Below are 21,157 nucleotides of genomic sequence, written 5' to 3'. Positions count from 1 at the left end.
AAAGGGCTCTTTGAGAGACAGCTATTGGCTTGGTGTTACCTTCCCCATGTCTGAGAAACTAACTTTTTAATTTGATTTTGTTTAAAATGGCTGTTTGGTTCCAATTCTGAGACTAGGTAACAACAATCTTTTCTTCTAGGGGTTTCAAAGGTGACTGTAGGGTGAATAGGGACAGGGCAGATCATAGGAGACCTTAAGTCACCTCAGGCGTGGAGACAGCCTTGTACGTGCTTGGCATACAAGCATGAGGACCTGAGCTCCATCACAGAACCAGTACAGAACACACCAGGCCTCAGAGCCACGCCCAACTTCTGGGGCCTCAGAGCCACGCCCAGCTTCTGAGGCCTCAGAGCCACGCCCAGCTTCTAAGGCCTCAGAGCCACGCCCAGCTTCCAAGGCCTCAGAGCCACGCCCAGCTTCTACAGGACCAGTACAGAACACACCAGGCCTCAGAGCCACGCCCAGCTTCTACATAGCTTTTACAGATTTGAACTCAGGTCACCATGTTTGCACAGCAAATGCTTTTGCCCACTCAGCCATCTTCGCAGGCCCCTGGATTTATTTTTTAAATACACTGAGAAGTTGGCTTGGGAGTGTTTGGTTGGTTGGTCGGTTTGGTTCTCTTTTTTCTCCATTTATTATTTATGTAATCACGCGATCGCCCTATCGCAGCCCCCGCTCTCCTCTCCTCCTAGTCCCACCCTCACACACCCCCTCTTCCCATGCCCCCCTCCCCTTCTCAGAGAAAGGGAGGTCCCCAAGGGGTACCAGCCCACCCTGACACCTCAAGTCACAAAAGGACGAAGGGCATCGTCTCACGCTGGGACATGATCAGGCAGCCTGGCGAGGGGAAAAGGATCCAGTGGGAAGCAACAGAGTCAGAGACAGCCCCTGGTCCCATTGTCAGGGGACCCACATGCTGACCACACTGCACATCCTGTTTAGGCAAAACCTCACCACCTAACATACCAGTGGCCCACCCTCGGTCCCACCACATTCTGCAGGCGCCACAGCACGTGTCAGAGATTTCCCACTGTATTTGCTCTGTTAAGACAGGAGCGAGAGTAACTATAGAACCATGGGCAGTTATGATGGTGTTCATGTAAATGATAGTGAGCAGAATGACATTAATACAGTAAATTTCCCAATTCTGTTTCCACTAGAAGTGTGTGTGTGTGTGTGTGTGAGAGAGAGAGAGAGAGAGAGACAGACAGACAGACAGACAGACAGACAGACAGAGACACACAGACAGACAGACAGACAGACAGACAGACAGACAGAGACACACAGACAGGGAGACGGAAACAGACAGATGGGGAGACAGGGAAACAGACAGATGGGAAGACAGGGAAACAGACAGCCGGGGAGATGGGGAAACAGACAGACAGACAGACAGGGAGACAGACAGAGAGATTGCACAGGGTACACAGGATACCTGGCAGAATGTTAAATTCAAGAGGACCCTTCTCTGCCTGCAACTTTATGACTCCATGCATGCCTGGAAGCATGCTGCTCCATTCATTTTGCGAAATTAAATGTAATGCTCCCCTGTATTATAGACTCGCCTCACTTCATATAAAAATTACATCCCTGAAAGGTCTTGTGTAAATTTAATTTGGGGAGAGTGAATTACATTTAAATATAGTAGGCTCCCCAGCTATTTAAAGACATGCTGTAATGTCTCACTTATATAATGCCCTCCCTTTTTTTCTTTTTTTTTAATAAATAAGGCTTTCTTTAAAGTAAGGCATCTCTATATGGATGTGAGTCATCATAAAGCTTATTTTCATGCATGAATTGTGGGTAGTCTGTCTCTGCTCTTCAATAATAATGAAACTTAAATAAGGAGCAGTGGTCGTAGTAACTGTTGTAATAATCAAATGCTGCTGAGAAGAGAGACAGTAGCAGGTTAATTAACTTGTTGCAGATCGCACTACTAGAAAGTCACAGAAGTGATGTTTGACCTTGGCCTATTTCTGAGCTCATCTTGTTAACACGACTGTGTGAACTGAAAAGACGAGTCAGGAGCCCTCATTGAGTGTGCCGCCCAACACTCACCCCCACTACCCGCCATGGTAGAGACTGCCTGATTTTCTATGCACACCTACTTTGGAATAAGATATGTCATTTCGAAAAAATTTCACCAAAGATGCTTAACCTAGTTACAAGTGTCAGTACGTCTCTGTGCTGAGTGTCAGACTAAGCAAACTTGCACTGCCATTTATCTGCTAAAGATTACTTTGGCGCAAGAACTGTTTAGGCTGGTGTGGTGGTATGTATGTGTGGCCCCACAGACTCCTAGGGAATTATTTTATTAGAGGTGTGGCCTTGTTGGAGGAAGTTTGTCACTGGGGGTGGGCTTTGAAGTTTCAGAAGCTCAGTCCAAGGCTAGTGGCTCACTCCCTCTTCCTGCTGCCTGCCCACGCAGATGTAGAACTCTGCAGCACCATGTCGGCCTGCCTAGCACCGTGCTTGCCTCTATGGTGATAATGGACTAAACCTCTGAACCGTAAGCCGGCCCCAATTACATGTTTTCCTTTGTAAGAGTTGCCGTGGTCATGGTGTCTCTTCACAGCCTTAGAAACCCTAACGAAGGCAGAAAGGAAGAGATCCTCCCCACACCAAGACTGTTCGTAATCAATTGCTAATGAAAAGGTCATAGTAGATTCCGGTGTTTTCGTGAAATTGCATCGTCTTCCAGGGAGACTTTCCCCATGCCCTCACTCATTCTTAGCCTTTATTCAAGCTTCCAAATCCAAGAACCTGTTGCATTAAGGCAGACCCCCTTCCCCCATCCCCCACCCCCAACCCCCATCCCCCATCCCCATCCCCCATCCCCCACCCCCATCCCCCATCCCCCACCCCCCATTCCCCATCCCCCACCCCCATCCCCCATCCCCCACCCCCCATCCCCCAACCCCACCCCCCATCCCCCACCCCCCATCCCCCAACCCCACCCCCCATCCCCCATCCCCCATCCCCCATCCCCCTATCCCCCAACCCCCATCCCCCATCCCCCACCCCCCACCCCGGAGATGGGGAAGCAAACTCTCTCACCTGTAGGCATGTCCTTTAGCTAGTAAGTGGTGCCAGAGTGTGAGTGATTCGGAAAATGATGCTCGGAGGGTGGTGTTTTTCCAGGAAGTGACTCTAAGAAGACAGGGCTGCCCCCATGAAGACATGCCCAGTGTGGGGGATGGCTCCAGGAAGTGGCACATAGAGTGAGGCTCCGGGAAAATGTCATGTTTGGAAATGGGCCCATGCAGTTTTGATTAAAGTTCATGAAATTGGGGGATGATGACATACATCATTTCAGAGGGCCCCACGTGTGATCACATTTGTTATTATAAGAAGAAAGTCACAGAAAAAAAGACCTATGACGCCAGGAGCGCGGATTGAAGTGGTAGAGCCACTGCTAGGACACCTGCAGATTCCAGAAGCTCCCAGAAAGCACGGCACTGCCGACACCTTGACTGTAGCTTCCTGACCTCCCAGAAAGCACGGCACTGCCGACACCTTGACTGTAGCTTCCTGACCTCCCAGATTGTCAGAGGGCACACCTGTATCGTTTCAAGCAATTAACTTTACAATAAAGTACAATGCTGCATTGGTAAAGCACCGTTTTCTCAATTTTAAAAATCGTATTAAATTATGCTCTATTGTTCCCTCATTACAAACTAATTCACTAAAGGCAAATGTTTCCTAGGATTTCTAGTGGGCCAATTTTGTTTTTATTTGTTTTGTTTTCTGGGTGCTAAAGAGAGAGTGCACAGAATCTTTGTAGATAGTCTGCAAAATAAAAAACAAGACACCCTGCATCTCAGTTAGATTTCTGCTGTTGTGATAAAACACATGACCAAAACTAACTTGGAGAAGAAAGATTTATTTCACCTTACAATCCTCAGGTCACAGTCCACCACCACTGACAAAAGTCAGGTCAGGGGCTTAAGGCAGGAGCCTGGAGGAGGGAACCGAGGCCACGCTGGGGGGGACGCTGTTTACTGGCTTGTTCCCTTGTCTTGCTCCACACCCCACACACCCCCCTCCCCCCGCTTTCTTATACTGTGCAGGTATACTTTCTTACGCCTGCCTAGGGGCCGCAGCACTCCGGCGGGCTGTGCCCTTCACATTAAACATCAATCAGGAAAATGCCCTGGGTTCCAGCCAGCAGCACACAGATCCCTTCAACCTAGCCCCACGTCACTGCGCACGGTACGAGGTTCCTGAGTGCTGATTCTTCACCAGGAGAGAGTCCTCATTCTTGGACTGGAATCACCACAATACTCGTTTGTTTGGGTTTTTTCATGTTCAAAATATCAAATCCATATTCTAAATCTTAACTGGAACTAGGGTCCCATGTCTACCGCAGTGGCTGATATGTTGTTGTCCGCCACTGGAAGGGAATTTCAGAATAATCCTCAGGAAGTACTGTGTACTGTACACTGGGGGCAGTTGGCAATATTGTACATGTGTAGTATACTGAGTTTTTAGGTATGTGCTAATGCTTACCTTCAGAACGTCATGGGTTTGGGTCTTGCCAGGACATACTGTGACTGTCTTTTATTGTGTTCTTATAAGTTGGTTTTTATTTATTTCAATATTTTTCAACACGGAGTCCCATGCAGCCCATGCTGGCCTCCTACTCCCTACGTAGCTTAAGGTGACCCTAAATTTCTGCCCTCCTGCCTTGACCTCCCTAGTGCCGAGATTATATGCATGCACCACCATACCTAGGCTTATGCAGACGCAGTGCTGAGAAGCAAACCCAGGACCTCACATACGCTGGGCAAGTACTCTACAGCTCCATCCCCAACTCACTATGTGACTGCACTTTAATGTTAAATCTTTTCGTGCTGCCTCACGAACTAGTCCCTGTGACTTATAACATTTATTTCTACACCCCTAACCATAAAGAAGAATAACTTAGGCACTAATCAGACTCTCCTTTCCACGTCTGTGAGGATGTGCCTTCATCTTATCCAACAAAATCTAAGGCTCTTATTAATGACGTGGTTAAGCAATATGGCCCCTAATGGTCCTTACACACTTTTAAGCCAATCCTAATTGCCCTGAAAAGAGTGAATGGATGAACTAGAGAAAAAGCTCAGGCCTAGCAGAGGGCTCGGTAGATAAGAGGGGCTTGCTGTGTAAGCATAAGGACCTGAGTTCAAATCTCTAGAATCTACATAAAAACCAGGCACGGCCATGCATGCCTATAACCACAGAGCATGTGAAGCCTGGGAGCACACTGGCCAGCCAGCATATGCAAAGCAATAAGCTTCTGGTGCCGTGAGAGAGCATGTCTCAGAATACAAAGAGGAGGGCACTGTGTCTGTCCCCTGACCTGTGTGTGTATGTATGTATGTATATATGTATGTGTGTATATGTATGTGTGTGTATGTGTGTAGTGTGTGTGTGTGTGTGCACATACATACACACACATACACACATACACACGAAAGCATACAACACACACACACACCACATACACAAAAAGAAAGGAAGGAAAGGATGGGGACAAGAAGGAGAGAAACAAAAGGAAGAAGAGGAAAAGAAAGAAAAGAGAAAATAAGATACAAGATCTATAGAAACTGTGTCCATATCCAGAAATGCCAAAAAAAAAAAAAAAGGTACCTAAAGTGTTGGTTTAAATTTACAACAGCTACATATAGTAAGTGACCTTTTTTACATATATGAAAAGGTTTGCATAGAAACCAAATGTCTTTCTAGGGGCCAAAAAACAGAAGAGCCTAGGTGTCACATAATTACCTTATTAACAAGCTTCAAAGCCCAGTTCACATCACAGGGATTGTGTATGTGAATGTGTCGCGGGGCAGGGCGGTTTTCAATGAAAAGTGAGTGAAATCACCTGAAACATAATAAAATGCAAATGCAAACAAAACAGCACAAATTGAAAAGCAGCCTTTTCGTGGTGACTCGGAAGAAGGCCATTGCTCAGAGCTTCATCACCATGCCAGCCTTCATCAGTCACCGCGCCACCCTGGGCCTTCTCATGGACAGAGGTGGCCTGGTGCTGACCGATGGCTGAGAAACTAGACTCCTCCTCGCTCCCACACAACACCCACGAGACCACCTCCTGACAACTGTGTATGTTGCCTGTGCTTACAGGGCTTGCCCTACAGGAAAAAGACCGTGGTGCTGGGCAGGTGTGAATGTTCTGGGCAGTAATCACATGCTTCGTTGCCACTAGTAGATCTGCACATTACATTCAAGTGAGTCGGGCCCACAGCTCCATCTCCTTTACAATAATCAGAACCAATAATTAGTTACAGCGATGCCAGGATTTTTCTGCTGGCACTAATACCTAGTAAACATCCCAAGTGACGTTTCTGTTTTTAATTTTTTAAAATGACATCAAAGGTTGGATTTCCATTCCCACAGGTTGTTTTGGAGAGGATTTTTCTTCTTGCAGACAAAAAAAAATAGAATAAAAATGATCCTTAAACTAGAGGCTTACTCTATGATAACTCCTACAGAGGTATTAAAGGTAAGCGTGGGACAAATGTATAAATGTCAGAAAAAAGTATGTTTAATATAAAAATAATCCTGACCTCTGCTTATTGGTTGCTTACTCCACTCCCTGGAACAATCAAGGAATTTACCACTAAACTGGAAATATTTTATGCCCTACAAGTGGAAACATTTTGGTGTGTGTGTGGCTTGGAGAGCACTAAGCAAAATAGAGGTGACCGTGAAATCATCCTTTGAATAGCAATTACTACAGCATTTGATGTTTCAAAGGGCTCTTTTCTGTCTCATTTGATCTTCACTTAACCTTGTGAAATGAAGTTGACATCATCAGAGAGCAAAAGAAGGGGATGAATGATGTGGGCCAAGGTCCTCAAAATGGAGATAGGCTGGAAACCAGGTCTCTCCAGTTCCTAAGTCCCAAGTCTTGTCTTCACGCTGGAGCCCACAAGCCTATCAGCCTGGGATTTCTATCCACTATAGTGCTCACTCTCCATCCTGCCCCCTGCACTCTCCATGTGTAGATACAAGAGTGCTCATGGCTGCCTTCCTGGGGCCGACAGCCTGCTGACTGCTGAGGAATCCTTGGTGAGTCTGACAACCAAGGGTGTTGAAAGCAAAGCACAGCCAGGCAGCCCCTTGAGCCTTCTCCAAGGCAGGTGTCTGCTTCCTGAGAGCCAATGGCAAAACTCAATGCTGCCCCCAGGAAAGCAGCAATAGGAAGAAAACAGGAGAGAGACATGGGATGAAGTGCAAGGAACCAGGCAAGTCGTATGTTGGCATCGGACATTCTAAGGCATTCCTCTGAGTCCAGAATTTAGGATCTTGGGGAAGCCTCAGATGGTCAGTAGTCAGTCCCAACATAAAAACAAGAAGGGTGGGAGAAAAACTGCAGAGGATGGAGGAGGTTGCCAGACTGCTGGACCTGGCTGCCTGCAATTCCAAAACCGTGATCACATCCCTTTGTGCTTAGTCGTCCCTAACCTCAGCAGCTGCCTCTTCCTGCCAAGATGGTCCCTGCCCAGTAGGACAGTCCATGGCTGCCAATGGGCCAGATTGTTTCCCCCTGCCCAGCTCTCAGGGGTGGGCAGCCACAATAGCAAACCACTTCTAGGCAAAGGAGCTGACACTGTGGGAATTTGCCAGGGCGTCCAACATTGCCCATCCATGACCAAAAGAAGGTCACAGGGTGACTTTCAGTCTGGGAGCCGCGCTGTTTAGATGGCACTTGGCAAAGCTAAAATTGCCATGTGCTTGTGAGAGCATGCCTCGGCTCTATCCAAGAAGACTGGAGGTGGAGCTGGGGACACAGGAGGAGCCTGAAGTCTGTGACTGTGACCCACAGCTGAGCAGGTCTTCCACCCTTACATGGAGTTGAGTATAGGCAGGCCCCTGGCCTCCTGATACGCCTGTCCAGCCATGATGTCTACTTGGACTGCTTCCCAACACCTGGACTTCTCTCCTAAGTGTAGCACATCCGGGGGACTCCTGAGCAGCCATGCCACTAGACTAAATAGTATCTCTGGTACCTCCCTGCAGGCTCCTCACACTCATGTGATAAATAGGCAGACCAGAAATAGAGAGAGACAGAGGAGATGGGGAGAGACAGAGAGAGAGAGAGAGAGAGAGAGAGAGAGAGAGAGATGCTCCCAGGTTTGTTCATCCCCTTGACATTTTGACATATCTGCAAAAACCATGTAAGAGAATCACAAAAGTTACAAAACAAAACAACAACAACAACAAAGCAGGCTTATATTTTGAGTATCATTGTTTGAAAGCAAAATGCCCTCCCAAAGACACATGTGTTTTAATGCTTGGTTCCCACCTGCTGCAGCTTATTAGGAAAGTTGTGGAACCTTTAAGAAGCACACTTCCTTGATGAGGGAAGTGGGGGACAGGCCTTGAGAACGTATGGCCTGACCTCACTTCCTGTTCACCTTCTGCTTTGTGACTGTAGAGGCAACAGGCCCAGCCAGCCTCTCCACTCCTGCAGCCTTCCATGCCTTCCCTGTCATGGTGGGATGTGTCTCCTCCAACTGTAAGCCAGAAAGAAAAAAAAAGTATTCCTTAAATTGCTTATTTCTAGGCATTTTGTCACAGCAATGAAAAAAGTAACTAGCCGGGTAAGTTAATGACTATGTGGTGGGCCTCATTCACAGCTCTCCTTGGCTGCATGCTTTCAACGTGTCTGCTAATGAGTCCATCTGCCTAGTGTCCGTGCCTAGGGAAATGGAAGAGGGCATGGGGGTTGGGGTGGGCGGGCTTGGGGTGGGCGGGGGGAGAGGGGAGGGGCAGGTTTGACCTCCACGAAGTAAAACTAGACAAGAGGAGAGAGAGGTCCGTCTGGGTTGCCTTTGGACCAGGACTTATGCAGGTACAGCGGTAAGGAGCTGCGGAGGATGAGAAATGCATAAGGCATGGAGAGAGAGCAACTGACAAGGGTTTCTGCGCTAAAACCAAACTTTCCAAAACATCAGTGAAGTGCCCAGACTGGAGAGTGAACTCCTTGCCTGCTTTACTTCCATGGTGGGTCCCTTAGACTCTGAGCAAAGACTGTGCCATACCGTAGATCCCACGGAACTTAAGAGGGTGTCGTTTGTTATGGACAGGATTGTTTTGGAAACCGTTTGGCAGTGTCCATCTGGGCCATATGCCTCCAAGCTGTGTTTTTGTTTAGGTGATTCCCCTCCCCCACCCCACCCCCACGCAGAGGTCAGCAAACATAACCCTCAAGGGAAAAAAAAGCAGCAAAAATAAGAAGTCACCAGACTCTTGGCTGTGCTGGGCCCTTGGGACCGTCAGGGAGAGCAGGCATTCACAGCAGGTTCCCAAAACCCTCACTCCAACATTTCCAGGAAGTCCTCATCAAAATGAGGAGCACGGCAAGATGCCCAGGCGGGAGGTAAGGCTGGAACAGAGAGTACAAGCACGAGGAGGTCAATGCCAGGCTGCTGGGGATGGCATCTGTCGCCCTGAGTGAAAAGTCCTGGCTTTCTCCCTCTGCTCTGCAGTGTGAGGAACTGCTGTAAGGGTCACACCCCGCCTGGACATCAGAGTACACAGTTCAACAAGGGAAGAGGTACACTGTAAAGCCAGGGTTTCCTGAAACTTCTGGAAGCCTCCTAGACAGGACCAAATTCTTCATGAGTCAAAGACCCACCCAGGCACATCAAAGCCTTAGCTTAGAAGAATCCAAGCTCAGTTTAATGCTGTGCTGTTGCCGTGAGAGATAAAGTCACTACACTGAGAATTGATCCTAGGGTTTCGCATGTCCTAGGTGAATGCTCTACCCCTGTGCTGTGTGTGGAATGATTAATAATAATCATAACGGATTCATATGATTAGTATCACATATGTAAAAGGAATTATTATTCTATCAATATTAATTAAGGCTGATCATCAATTCAGTGGCAGTTATTCCTTAACCCACTATTATACAAACAAAAGATACAAAATGTTAAATTTTTAATATGCCTTAAAACACTAGGGCTGGGCAGATATCAACCCCTTAAGCTACTTGTCTGTTTCCCATCCAAAATCCCCCGTAAATACTTGCACATGTTCCAATTAGGAAGCTTCTCTCCACCAGGCCAGTCCTCGGAGCAAACTTGGCCTCGCCTTGGCGACCGCTGCTTTCTTTCTCTTTCCTCTCTTCTCTCCTGGCGGACCTTCTGCCACCCCCAAGCCCGTGAACCCTGGCTCTGTCTACCTCTCATCTGCCCAGTCCAGGCTGTGGGCGACTGTATTTAGCCAATTGGGAATAATTTGGGAGGCATGGTGTGTGTGAGAATGTGCTCTATCTGGGGTATAACCAGATCTTGGCGGGGGTGGGGGGCAATGGGGGGTGGGGATGGGGGGCAGTAATTAACAATTAAATACGTAGCACCAGACCAACCCCCAACAGCTGTGTATCCCTCATCCTCTTCTTGTTTCTATTTTATTTGGAAACAGGATCTAAGTTACTCCAGCAATTTATAGTACAAGCAAGCCTTGAACACGTGATCCTCCTGCCTCAGCCTGTACCTTGGGGAGCGGGCGCGGGGAGCGGGGGGGGGGGGGGGGCGGGGGGAGGAAATATTCTCATTTTGCACTGGATTTTGCCAATGTCCTTCCCAAAACTGCACTGGTTGGCTGATTCTCCTGCATATGTAGCTGTTTGCTCATTAATTCATTCAACAAACATTCACCGAAGAAAGAAAAATCTATCCATAAAATCCTTCCAATTGAAACGTTAACAGCAGGTCCCAGCAATGAATTCAAACACGGGGCTCTTGTCAGGGTTGAACTTGGTTTCCAACCTCCAGTCAGACGGGTAAAACCATGACTTCACCGTGACAAGGTTTTAAAGAAGCAAAGCCAGACAGAATTTACGCGGATGGCTCGTCCCAGCTCAAACACGAGCTTCACTTCCCGTTGTGCGCTCTCACGGGAGCCCTGTCTGAGCCGAGGAGTGTGATTGCCTGACTGCCTCCCATTTCTCTCTTCACAGGCGTGAGTAACGCCGAGGCCCGGCAGCCGGGAAAATCTCCCCACTTCAGTGCCAACTGGGTCGTGGGCAGTGCCGACCTGGAGATCATTAATACCACAACTGGGAAGAGGAGCTGCGGAGGCTCATCCCGGCTCTGCAAGCACGTGTTTTCTGCCCGGTGGGCACGGCTGCATGGTAGGGTAGGTCGCACCCACCGGTCCTTTCTGGGGAGAAAACTGGCTGTGCCAGGGCTCTGTTTAAAACCCTGAGGAAGCTCCAGTTGGTTTACTCAGGGTGTCACAAGAAAGGTACAAAACGAGGCTGGAGAGAAGACTCCACGGTTCAGTGCACTTGGGTACGGTGTGGGAAATCACACGGCCACACACAACCGTCTGTAGACCCAGTTTCAAGGGATCCTTCTTTTGGCCCCTGCAGGCACTACCCACGCGCAGAGCACATACTTACAACCAGGCACGCGTGCACGCGCACACGCACACACGCGCAAGCACACATATACACACACACATAAAATAAAATAATATAATATAATAAATCTTTTTTTCAAACAGTGAAAAGAAAAAAGGAATTTAATATCATTCTGAGCTCAAATATAAAGAAACTACTCCAGAGAAAGTAGATAAAGGCTGGCAGCGTGGTTTAGAGGATAAAAGAACTTGCCACCAAGCTTAGGGTCACAAGTTCAGTCTTCAAGACGTACGTGGTAGAAGAGACCTGAGTCCTTCGAGTTGCCCTCTAACCTCTAAATGCATGCTGTGGGGGGCACGGGCACACACACACACACACACACACACACACACACACACACACGGCGGGGGGGGGGGGAGGGAGGAGAGAGAGAATGTGTGTAAAGTTGGCAGCTCCTTAAGAACATTACTCCTGGAGTTGGTCTCCTCATGTACCTGCACCCATAGGCACACCCATAGGTGCACCCATATGGCACACCCATAGGCACACCCATAGGTACACCCATAGGTGCACCCGTATGGCACACACATCCAGTAGTCAGGCTTGGATTGACATTGCAACCAGTAGAAGAGCAGATATGCAAACACTTAAACACTTCTGTCTGTTCAGAGGGCACTAAAAATTGCCATTCTCTATGAGTTTGGCAGTAACCTGCTGCCTCTGCCACACTCGTGCAGATGTGGGTCTACGGCACAGGTCACTGTGGTCCTTACTAAGAACTGTCCGTCTTCGTCCTTCTCCCATGTCTCAGTTTCCCAAAAAGCACAGGCTTTTCTTGTCTTGCTGAACAAATAGGTCCTCCTCTTGTCCACATGATCGCTGTGGCCTTGGCCACAGAGTGGACACACAGATCTCCAAACCCTCTGGGAAGACGCTGCAGTGTTTTCTAAAGCTCCCCGGCCACTGGCATGCCCTCTGCCTTCCCGTCCTTCTGTTGGGGGACTGAGACATGGATGTGTTCTGCCCACTCTACATTGCTCCAGCTTTTGCCTCCTGTGACTCAGGGGCCTAACAGCTTCTTACGTTTACTGTCCTCCTAGCTAACTAACTATGGAACTCCAAGTCCTTCTCTCCTGCCTGACACGATGCTGTTGGTGCACAAGCCCACCCTGGTAATCCTTCCCCAGATATTTAAAAAAAAAACAATGGCTTTATTATTGGTGCCGCTTTGTTTCTTTCTGAGGTTTGCTGGTGTTTTTGGTTTTTTGTTTGGTTGTTTATTTGTTTGTTTGTTGTTTGTGTGAGAGCCCTTCCTATCTATCCCAGGCGGGCCTTGGACACAGTGATCCTTCTTACTCTGCCTCTTACATGATGCTCTTCTAGGTGTCTGTCACCACACTCAGCTTAGAAAGCAGTGTTCAATTTTTAATAGAAGGTAAGTCATATGTTAACGCTGTGCATTTGTTAATCATCTGCACTTCTAATGAGGTGAAGTGTCCTTAACAATCAGGTTTTTCACAAAGTTTTCCAATAGAACTCAGATAAATGCACTTCAGTTTTCTTTTGGTATTTTTTTTTCATATGTATGTGTATGTAGGAGTCCGTATGTATAGGAGGGAGAACGTATGTGCACATGAGTTTGGAGGCCACAAGTCAATGCTGGGTGTCTTCCTCAATTACTTCTCCTTGTTTTCTGATATGGGATCTTTCACTGAACTTGAAACTCAACAAGTGGCTGGACCAGCTATCCAGCTAGTCCCAGGCACCTGCCTATCTCCACCACCCCAGAGCTGGGATACAGGTGTGCACCAGCACACCCATCTTTCTACATCATGTAGAGATCTGAACTCCGAGTCCTCATGCTTGTAAGCCAGGCACTTGACCAAACGAGCCACCTCCTGGGGCCCTGCAACAGTAGTGTTAGAAAGAAAGAGAGAGAGAGAGAAGCAAAGGGCTGGGATCATGTTAGCATCTTGCTTGTGAAACTCCTCGTGTTAATGTGACTGGTTGAACGCACTCTCTTCTTCTTCTTCTTTTCACAGCTAAGCACGCGGATCCCAGGCCATGGAGACACACCATCCATGTACTGTGAGGCCAAGCTGGGGGCCCACACCTACCAGTCTGTTAAACAGCAGCTCTTCAAGGCTTTTCAGAAAGCTGGTCTTGGCACCTGGGTGAGAAAACCACCAGAGCAAGATCAGTTCCTACTAAGTCTCTAGGTCACTAGACTCCTTTGCCATTGGACCAGAGTGAAATGCCTGGAGAGGACGCAGCCGTATGATGGTGTGGTGTGTCCATCAGTTCTTGTCCTTTGTTCTCCTTCAGTGCTCAAGAACACAAGTGTCCATGTTTGGATGAGAGACTAGATTTGAGTTTGAGTCATGTTGCTTCTCCCTGGGTTCTTAGTTGCAAGTACTTCATCCGCCATAGGTAGCGGTAATAGCATCATTGTATCAGCCCCATCCCTTCCTGGGGGTCAAAAGGAAATCATTAGTTCAGGCAAGGGGAGCTTAGAGGGGAGACTGAAAAGTGGTACTGAAGTGTGGCCTCATCACCTTCCTCCGACTCCCTTCTCTTTCCATGGGCATCTCTAACAGTGTGACTGAGTCTCACCAGCCCAAGTTTATATCACACTTCAAGATAAGCCACAGGTGAAAAGAAAAGCCATGGGCTCCCCAACTCCAAAGAAGCCAACAGGAATGCCATATTGTTTTCATTATTCCTTCAGACCTTTCCACCTTCTTTCAAAAAAGACTTGAGATAGGCACTGTTGAAGAGTAACTAGAGTAAATGAAAACTATATGCTTATGACACATAGTTACCTAAAGACACAAAAAAGTCATGATCTTTGATCTAAGAAAACTGCTCTTAAACTGGACAGTGATAAAATGTTGCACACAAACCCACACTGAGTCACTTGATCACACTGTCTTCCTTGCTTTTCATAGATAATGGCAGCCATAGATGTGAGGACTGTAGCGTGGTTAACCACTACCCCGGAATCTCTCTACCAGCTAATAACAATGAAACTGAGTCTCAGATCAAATTCTGAACTTTAAATTAATCTTTATTAGAAAGAAAGCACACGTGTACACACACACACACAGAGAGAGAGAGAGAGAGAGAGAGAGAGAGAGAGAGAGGAAGAGTGAGAGAGAGACAGACAGACAGACAACACAATCTTTAGGTTTGAGGAGCTACTCACTATCATTTTAGGTTATTTAATCATCATCTTGCATGAATAAAATAAGAATAATAACATAATGATGATGATTTACCATAGCTCCCAAAATTAAGGGAGCAGAATCATGCCAAGTTTAGGATGGGCATCAGAGTTCATGGCTAGACATAGATCTCTTTAATCCTACATCATCACCCTTATGAGAAAAAAAGATCCAGGCAAGGGAGCCATGTTACTAATATATTTTTAGTCAAGTCAACCTATGTTCCTTGACTTAATTTCTTACCACTTGGAGCTAATTTCTAATATTCATTAAGCTAATTAACATGTGTCTGATCTTTTTTATTTTTAAGAAAATCTGATGGGCTGTAGAGATGGCTCAGAAATTAAGAGCATATTCTGCTTTCACAAAGGACTCTGCTTCAGTTTCCAGGACCTACATAGCAGCTTACAACCCATAACTGCAGGCTCAGTGGCTCCACACAACCATGTGGTAATCTTATACACATGTGGGCAAAATATCATATATATAAAGTAAAAGTAAATAAATTATTTTTTAGTCCCATCTGAGATGCATTATGGCTTTTTGGTTTGCTTTATTTTCTTCTTTAAAAGCATAAGGAGGAACCAGTTCTGGAATATGGGATTCTTAGCTAGAATTCCAGCTCATCAATCCTCCTCAATAAAATTCAAACATTACATATGATGTGCATATTCTAGTGTATATTCAGATATCATAAGAATGAGGTAGACATGAAACACATTGGACTGTAGCTATTTGATAGAATGGAAAGAAGGGTGGAGGTACTAATTCCTTGGATTTAACATGAGATCACATTTATCACTAGCGTCCTTTGAGAAAAGAATGTGAGCACCACTGTAGGAATGTTTTCAAGATAAACTTCCAAAGACATGCAAATGGTTTTGCAAATAAATGATTCACATCAATCTCTCATAAATACTGAGGAAAGTGAAATCTTGACTCAGCAGCAAGGCTAAGATCAGAAGGCCAGCTTCCAGCACTCTCTGATAACTCGATATGTCACTAAGAGAAACTTAGAAACTCAAGAAACCTTGAGAGCTGAGTTGTGGCTTAGATGGTACCCCTCAACCAACAGGCACAGTTACTTCCTGGCTGAAGTAAGACCCACCCTCAAATCATTTGTATTCTAAGCTGTTGAATGGAGAAGGCATAACACTTCATAGCGGTGTTCTCCAAACAGTGTTATTGGTTATAAAAAAAATATTGGCATGAACTCTAGTGTCTTAAACAAGATGAAAAAGGCAAAATGAGGCACCCTTCAAGGATGTTCAGTGAATATTATCACTTGGGCCTGGGCAAGAGGCAGAGAAATCAGTTGCTTATCCAACAGTGAGCACATCAAGTGCACAAGTTGCAGAGCTGAGGTTATGGCTCATGTTGTCTAAGGTATTGGTTTTTCTCCCGGAAACAACCCATACTTTCTTAGAAATGAGTATGTCCTTCTGGAAAAGGCCCACCCATTGGATCCACTCTGCCCATGAGCACTAGAATAGAGATTTACTTACTTGTTTTAATTGTGTGTACATGTGTGTTTGTGTGTGGGTATGTGCAAGTGCCTACAGGATGCTGAAGGGGGTTCAGAGTCTCTGGAATGAGAGTTACAGGCAGCCGTGAGGCATCCTGTGTAGGTGCTGGGAACCAAACTTGAGCCCTCTGAAAGATGCTTTTAACCACTGTGCCAACTCTCCGGCCCTGAGAATCAGGTACTAAGTCAACAGGAGATTCCTAGAGAAAGGAGCTAAGGGAGCCACATTTGTTTATAGCAGTAAAAGGTTTTTTTTTAAATGCTACAAGTGTAACTTTAAGAAACTAGGGCTTTTCCAAAGAGACATTGTGGAAACAATGATTTTTTTTATAATAGTTGACTATCTTGCAAGATACTTGTCAGAGTGAGTGTGAAATAAAGAAGGGGTGGAGGAGGAAGGCAGAGGGTCCCTGAATCTGTTCAGTGAAAAGAGAGTTATTGAAATTATCTAAAATGAACCCTGCCACATGCTTAGAAGCAGAGGTCAGGGAAAGACACTCCTCAAGAAACATGAAAAAAAAAAAGGTATTAAGAGAGAAGAATGAAAGGCCTTGGTACATTTATTATCTGAAGCCAACAGGTAGCCACATCAGGATATACCGCATATACCACATTGGGTCATATGTGCGCTGCCCCTCACCTACAGAAACCCAACTCACTCCAGAAGTAGCCAGTTATCGTATCTGACATAGCGTCCTGTGTACGTGGAATAAACCCTGAAAGAGTCCGTAGCTAAAGCCTAAAGATTGTTCTTGCCTTGGTATTCACAAAAGCATCCCAGTACTACTTTAGGCTGCCCTGCATTTTAACTACTGGGTGTCTTGGAAGAGCCTCCGAAGCACCCCATCTGAAGTTTTTATAAGAATGAAACATAAATAGGTGGTATTTATCTATTAGGTCACCCTGAAAACAGATACAGTCAAACAAATAAAAAAGAACATGGGTGGAGTCTGGACGGCATGCAGGCATCTTAGCTACCTTGGCTGTTCCTTGTCCACCTGATGTATCTCAGAACCAGGCCCTCCATGTCTTTTTTATCTGTACACCCTTTGTTTACAGATTTTCTCTCTCCTGTATCCACATGCATTGATTCTTACTCCTAACGTCCAAAAAGAAATCAGCATCATCTTTATCTGCCTCCGAAACACATGTTGCTTTCCTATTGGGGAGATAAGCAATTTAAGGTTTCCTGCCTGGTTCTCAGTCAAAAAGCCAGTGTCTGATCCCTTGTGAGCCTTTCCACAGGACTAAGCCACGAGGTAAAGGCCACAAGGGCACATAAGCACTGCTCATCCACCTCCGGCAAAAGATCTCACAGCAAAGTATAATATCAAATTATTGAATTTGGGATTTCTTTGGATTTTGGGTTTTCTGCCAAGAAAAAGATTTGCAAGTCTCTAACAATTGTTTCCCTTTGATTTCTGTGCTCCTTTTTGAACCTGTATATATCTATCACGTCACTATTGATTTTGTGATATCTTGCTGTCTCTCGCAAATGTCAGGCTAAGTTACTTTTCCAAAAGATGCATAGCTAATATTTTTTCCACATAATTTCTTTTTCATAGGATGGTTCTTATCAATAAATTTAAATGCTTTTTGTATAGTGTTTGCCATATTTGATGAGCCATAAATAGTAAATGCATCATATACCAATGCCCAGAATAGAATAGTTACAGTATTTTGATGAAATCCTATTTTTAGATTATGAATTTCGAGATGAGTCTATAGTATCTTGTTTTAAAAAAAGACTAAAAAGACAGACAATTGAAATTTAAATATAGTAGACATTTTTTATTTAGGGAAACTTCTATGACCATTTTTAAGAAGCCATTCTAGTAAAATGACGTAATTGGCACGAAAGATAATAACTATCACTTTCTAATAGCAACCAAAGGAAATTTAGAAACTGTCTTTCTTTTTATGTGCTGCCATTTGATTGTTGTGACCACCTCTTCTGGCTGACATCTCAGCATTCAGCAAAAAAAGACTATTTCTCCATCACTCGTATCTAGGACAGTTTTCAGAACCTACAACCTGATATAGGACTAAGAAATCCACTATGATGAACATTTTGAAAAATTCCCCGAGCTTTGGAATGTTTGCAGAGTTCACGAAGGAATGAATTCAAAGTGCTGCCTCAGGAAAGGCACCAAGAATCCGCTCTTAGCTGTGGAGGGGCGGGAGCGGGGGCGCGGCGAGGGGGAGGGGACGAGGAGTGATAGGCACCAGGTGAGGACTGCAGTACTGCTCTGAAGGGCTTTGGAGAGGGCGGACCGCTGGGTGCTGTCCATGGTCCTGACTCGTAGTTGAGCCTGATACTGGGTGGCCCTTGTCAAACTTCTTCCGTGCAGTCTGAAGCAGATTAAGTGATGGTGGAGAGCTGAGGAGCCAGAAGCAGAGACACAACGACATAGGCAGAGGCCACCAGAAAGATGCCACAGAGAGCAAAGCACTGTCCCATACAGCTTACCCCACCCCAAGTCTGGGAAACCAGAAAACGAGGTCGCTCATTCTCCCAGCAATTCCACACCTTTAGATTCATTCCTCACTTGCCCACCACCGCCACCACCTTCCTGTCGCCTGTGCCTCCTAAGCTTACGCTCTCTGTGTTCTGGTGCCCTGGTATATCTGAAATGAGTGAAGTACCAGGCTGACTGGTGCTCACTGTCGGGAAGCCCACTATGTGTTCGTGAGGCAGCATGGCTTACAGGAATTTACAGCCACCATTCTGGACTCGCAGAGCATGTCCATTTCAGTTGGCCTGCAATCAAAGGAATCACAGATGGCCACATCTCAAGAGATTTAAGCCAAACAGTGTCACCCCTGCAGGGAAATGTGTAGTATCAAAACCTGGAGCAAATACCGTGTTGTTTCCCAACTCGTTTTTAAAAGGTTGGAGAGATGATACGCCCTTTTAAACATAAATATAAAATTATCTGGATTCTGGTGCCTCTTTCACATGGGCACCTGATTTCTACCACCTGGAACTCTATGAATCAATTTAAAGAAATCTTTCCCAGCAGTGCCCAGCAAATTTTCAGCACTTTTTAAGTAAAATGAACGTTTTAAAAAAGAGTCATACTTAGTTGAAGGTATGTACATTTAAAAAAAAAAAGCATGATCGAATGGCAATATTGTATCAATGGATGTATATTTGTAATATTTGTAAAATAAAAAAAATCCAAAACCTTACAATATGAATTTACATATGTTAATTTGCCTCTTCTAAGTTCTGTAAATTGCACTTTGGTGATACCTGATAAGTGAATGTTTCTCTTAAGTGAATAAAAATATCAAGTAAAATTGTTCTTTCCTCGATTGTCTCACCTTTTTCACTAAGCAGTGTATTCAGGAGTGTCTGAAACACTGTGATGTACAGAGCTGAGGTAAAGTCTGAGGAGGATCCACTTTCTTCAAAGAAACAAATTACTTGACTCAAAGCCCTTTTTCTCTAGTAATAAAGTCAGTTGTCAGAATATGCCAGAGTAACAATTACTAGCCCAGATGTTGCCCTTTTAGAATTGATGTGATCAAATTATCATGGAACTAGGAATGAAAATGCTTGTCTTCAGTTCCCGAGTCAGTGACTCACTTTACCTGTGTGAAAAGACATGAGTGACATCATGAAAGGGCATAAGTGACATCATGAAAGGGCATGAGTGACATCATGAAAGGGCATGAGTGACATCATGCATGACTTTGAATCTCCATTTTCTCACTGTTGAGTGCTGGATACAAGAGACATCTACAGTTTCACGGGATTTCCTTGGGGAATCAAAGAAATCAAGTACTACAACACTTTAAAGTGCTAATACATTGTAAAGATTCAATATGTTCTCAGTTCTCTGTCGGCCTGGAGCCCAGGGTCCATTTCTTCCCTTATGGGCATCCAGGCACTGATGTGTTCGGGTGCTGGGATGGAGGGGTAAAACACAGCCATTCTGGGAGGTCTGCAGGATCCAGGTCTGGCAGTGAGTGCCCAGCGCTAGAAAGCCTTCTCTGAGGCGGTCTTCAGTGAACCAGCTCTTTTAGTGTTGCAGCCCCTTTAGTGACACAGCTTTCCCAGTGACACAGCAACACAGCTTTCCCAGGATACAGCTCTCTTTTGGGGGGAATAAGGGTTATATAAGCCTTGGGCAAGTGGGTAGGAGTTTTAGGGGGAGTGAACAACATTAATTGGGGCCATGGTGCTGGAAGTTCTTCATTTACATGAAGAGGAAGTCCAGGTGCTAGACTCCCTGGAGGATTTCAAGGGTGGAGGCCACAGGACTATGTGTGCCGAGGCATGGACACTCAGAACAGCGAGGGAGCAATCCTTACTCCTGCCTGTCTTAAGATTAAATTTTTTGGTATTTGGACAGATCTAGACCTCACTCTACCTCTACACAGGTTTTCCCAGTCACATGGTCCACATTCCCCACAACCAGCCAAATCTTCAGCAGCAGATGAGGTATAGCAGTGACTGACAATGTCCTGTTGGACACTGATCCTAGTGGACACCAGACCATAAGATAAGCCTGCCTAAGGCTTCACTCGGTATGGAGTTCAGCCTAATGTTATCCCAACAGCATGTGTTGCTTCATCCAAAGATATAACCTTGGACACAAATATATTCATAAAGCGACATTTGCTAATGAAATTGCTAATGATTTTTCTCCCATTAGCATAGGAATGGACAATAACTAAAAATATACTGAATAGGGGCCTTCTATACTACCATTTGAAAGACTGAATAATATCTTTTGTTTCAAAGTATTCTTATCCTACACTGTATCTGAAATTCTACTACACATACCCTTTAATCCAGAGTAGGGATTTCCTCCATCTTTTTTTAGGCTCTATTTATTTAACATTAGTAAGAGTGATGCTCAACAGAAATTGAGGGAATGGCAAACCAATGACTAGCCCAACTTGAGACTCATCCCATGGGACAGACAGAGCCAACCCCTGTCACTATTAATGATACTCTGCTATGCTTGCAGACAGGACCTCAGCAAAACTGTCTTCTGAGAAGCTTAATCCAGC

General features: G+C 45.6%; 1 protein-coding gene across 5 annotated transcripts in view; it reads left to right on the top strand.

Moving 5' to 3' along the window:
• Positions 1–19,435, top strand: part of ADARB2 (adenosine deaminase RNA specific B2 (inactive)) — a 542,249-nt gene extending 522,814 nt beyond the window's left edge. For 3 of the 5 annotated variants that reach the window (XM_084782135.1, XM_084782133.1, XM_084782132.1), the window contains 2 exons: positions 10,979–11,157; positions 13,426–19,435. In XM_084782135.1, coding sequence (XP_084638261.1) covers positions 10,979–11,157; positions 13,426–13,602 — 356 coding nt within the window. In that variant the 3' untranslated portion in view covers positions 13,603–19,435. The remainder of the gene's footprint in view (positions 1–10,978; positions 11,158–13,425) is intronic. The other 2 variants (XM_084782136.1, XM_084782134.1) reach the window with 1 other exon arrangement.
• The last annotated feature ends 1,722 nt before the right edge of the window (positions 19,436–21,157 follow it).

The sequence above is a fragment of the Acomys minous genome, assembly GCF_964271855.1.
Source record: "Acomys minous genome assembly, chromosome: 5".
Lineage (NCBI taxonomy): Eukaryota > Metazoa > Chordata > Mammalia > Rodentia > Muridae > Acomys > Acomys minous.
Note: the sequence above shows the minus strand (reverse complement) of the source record. Positions and strands in the feature narration are given on the sequence as shown.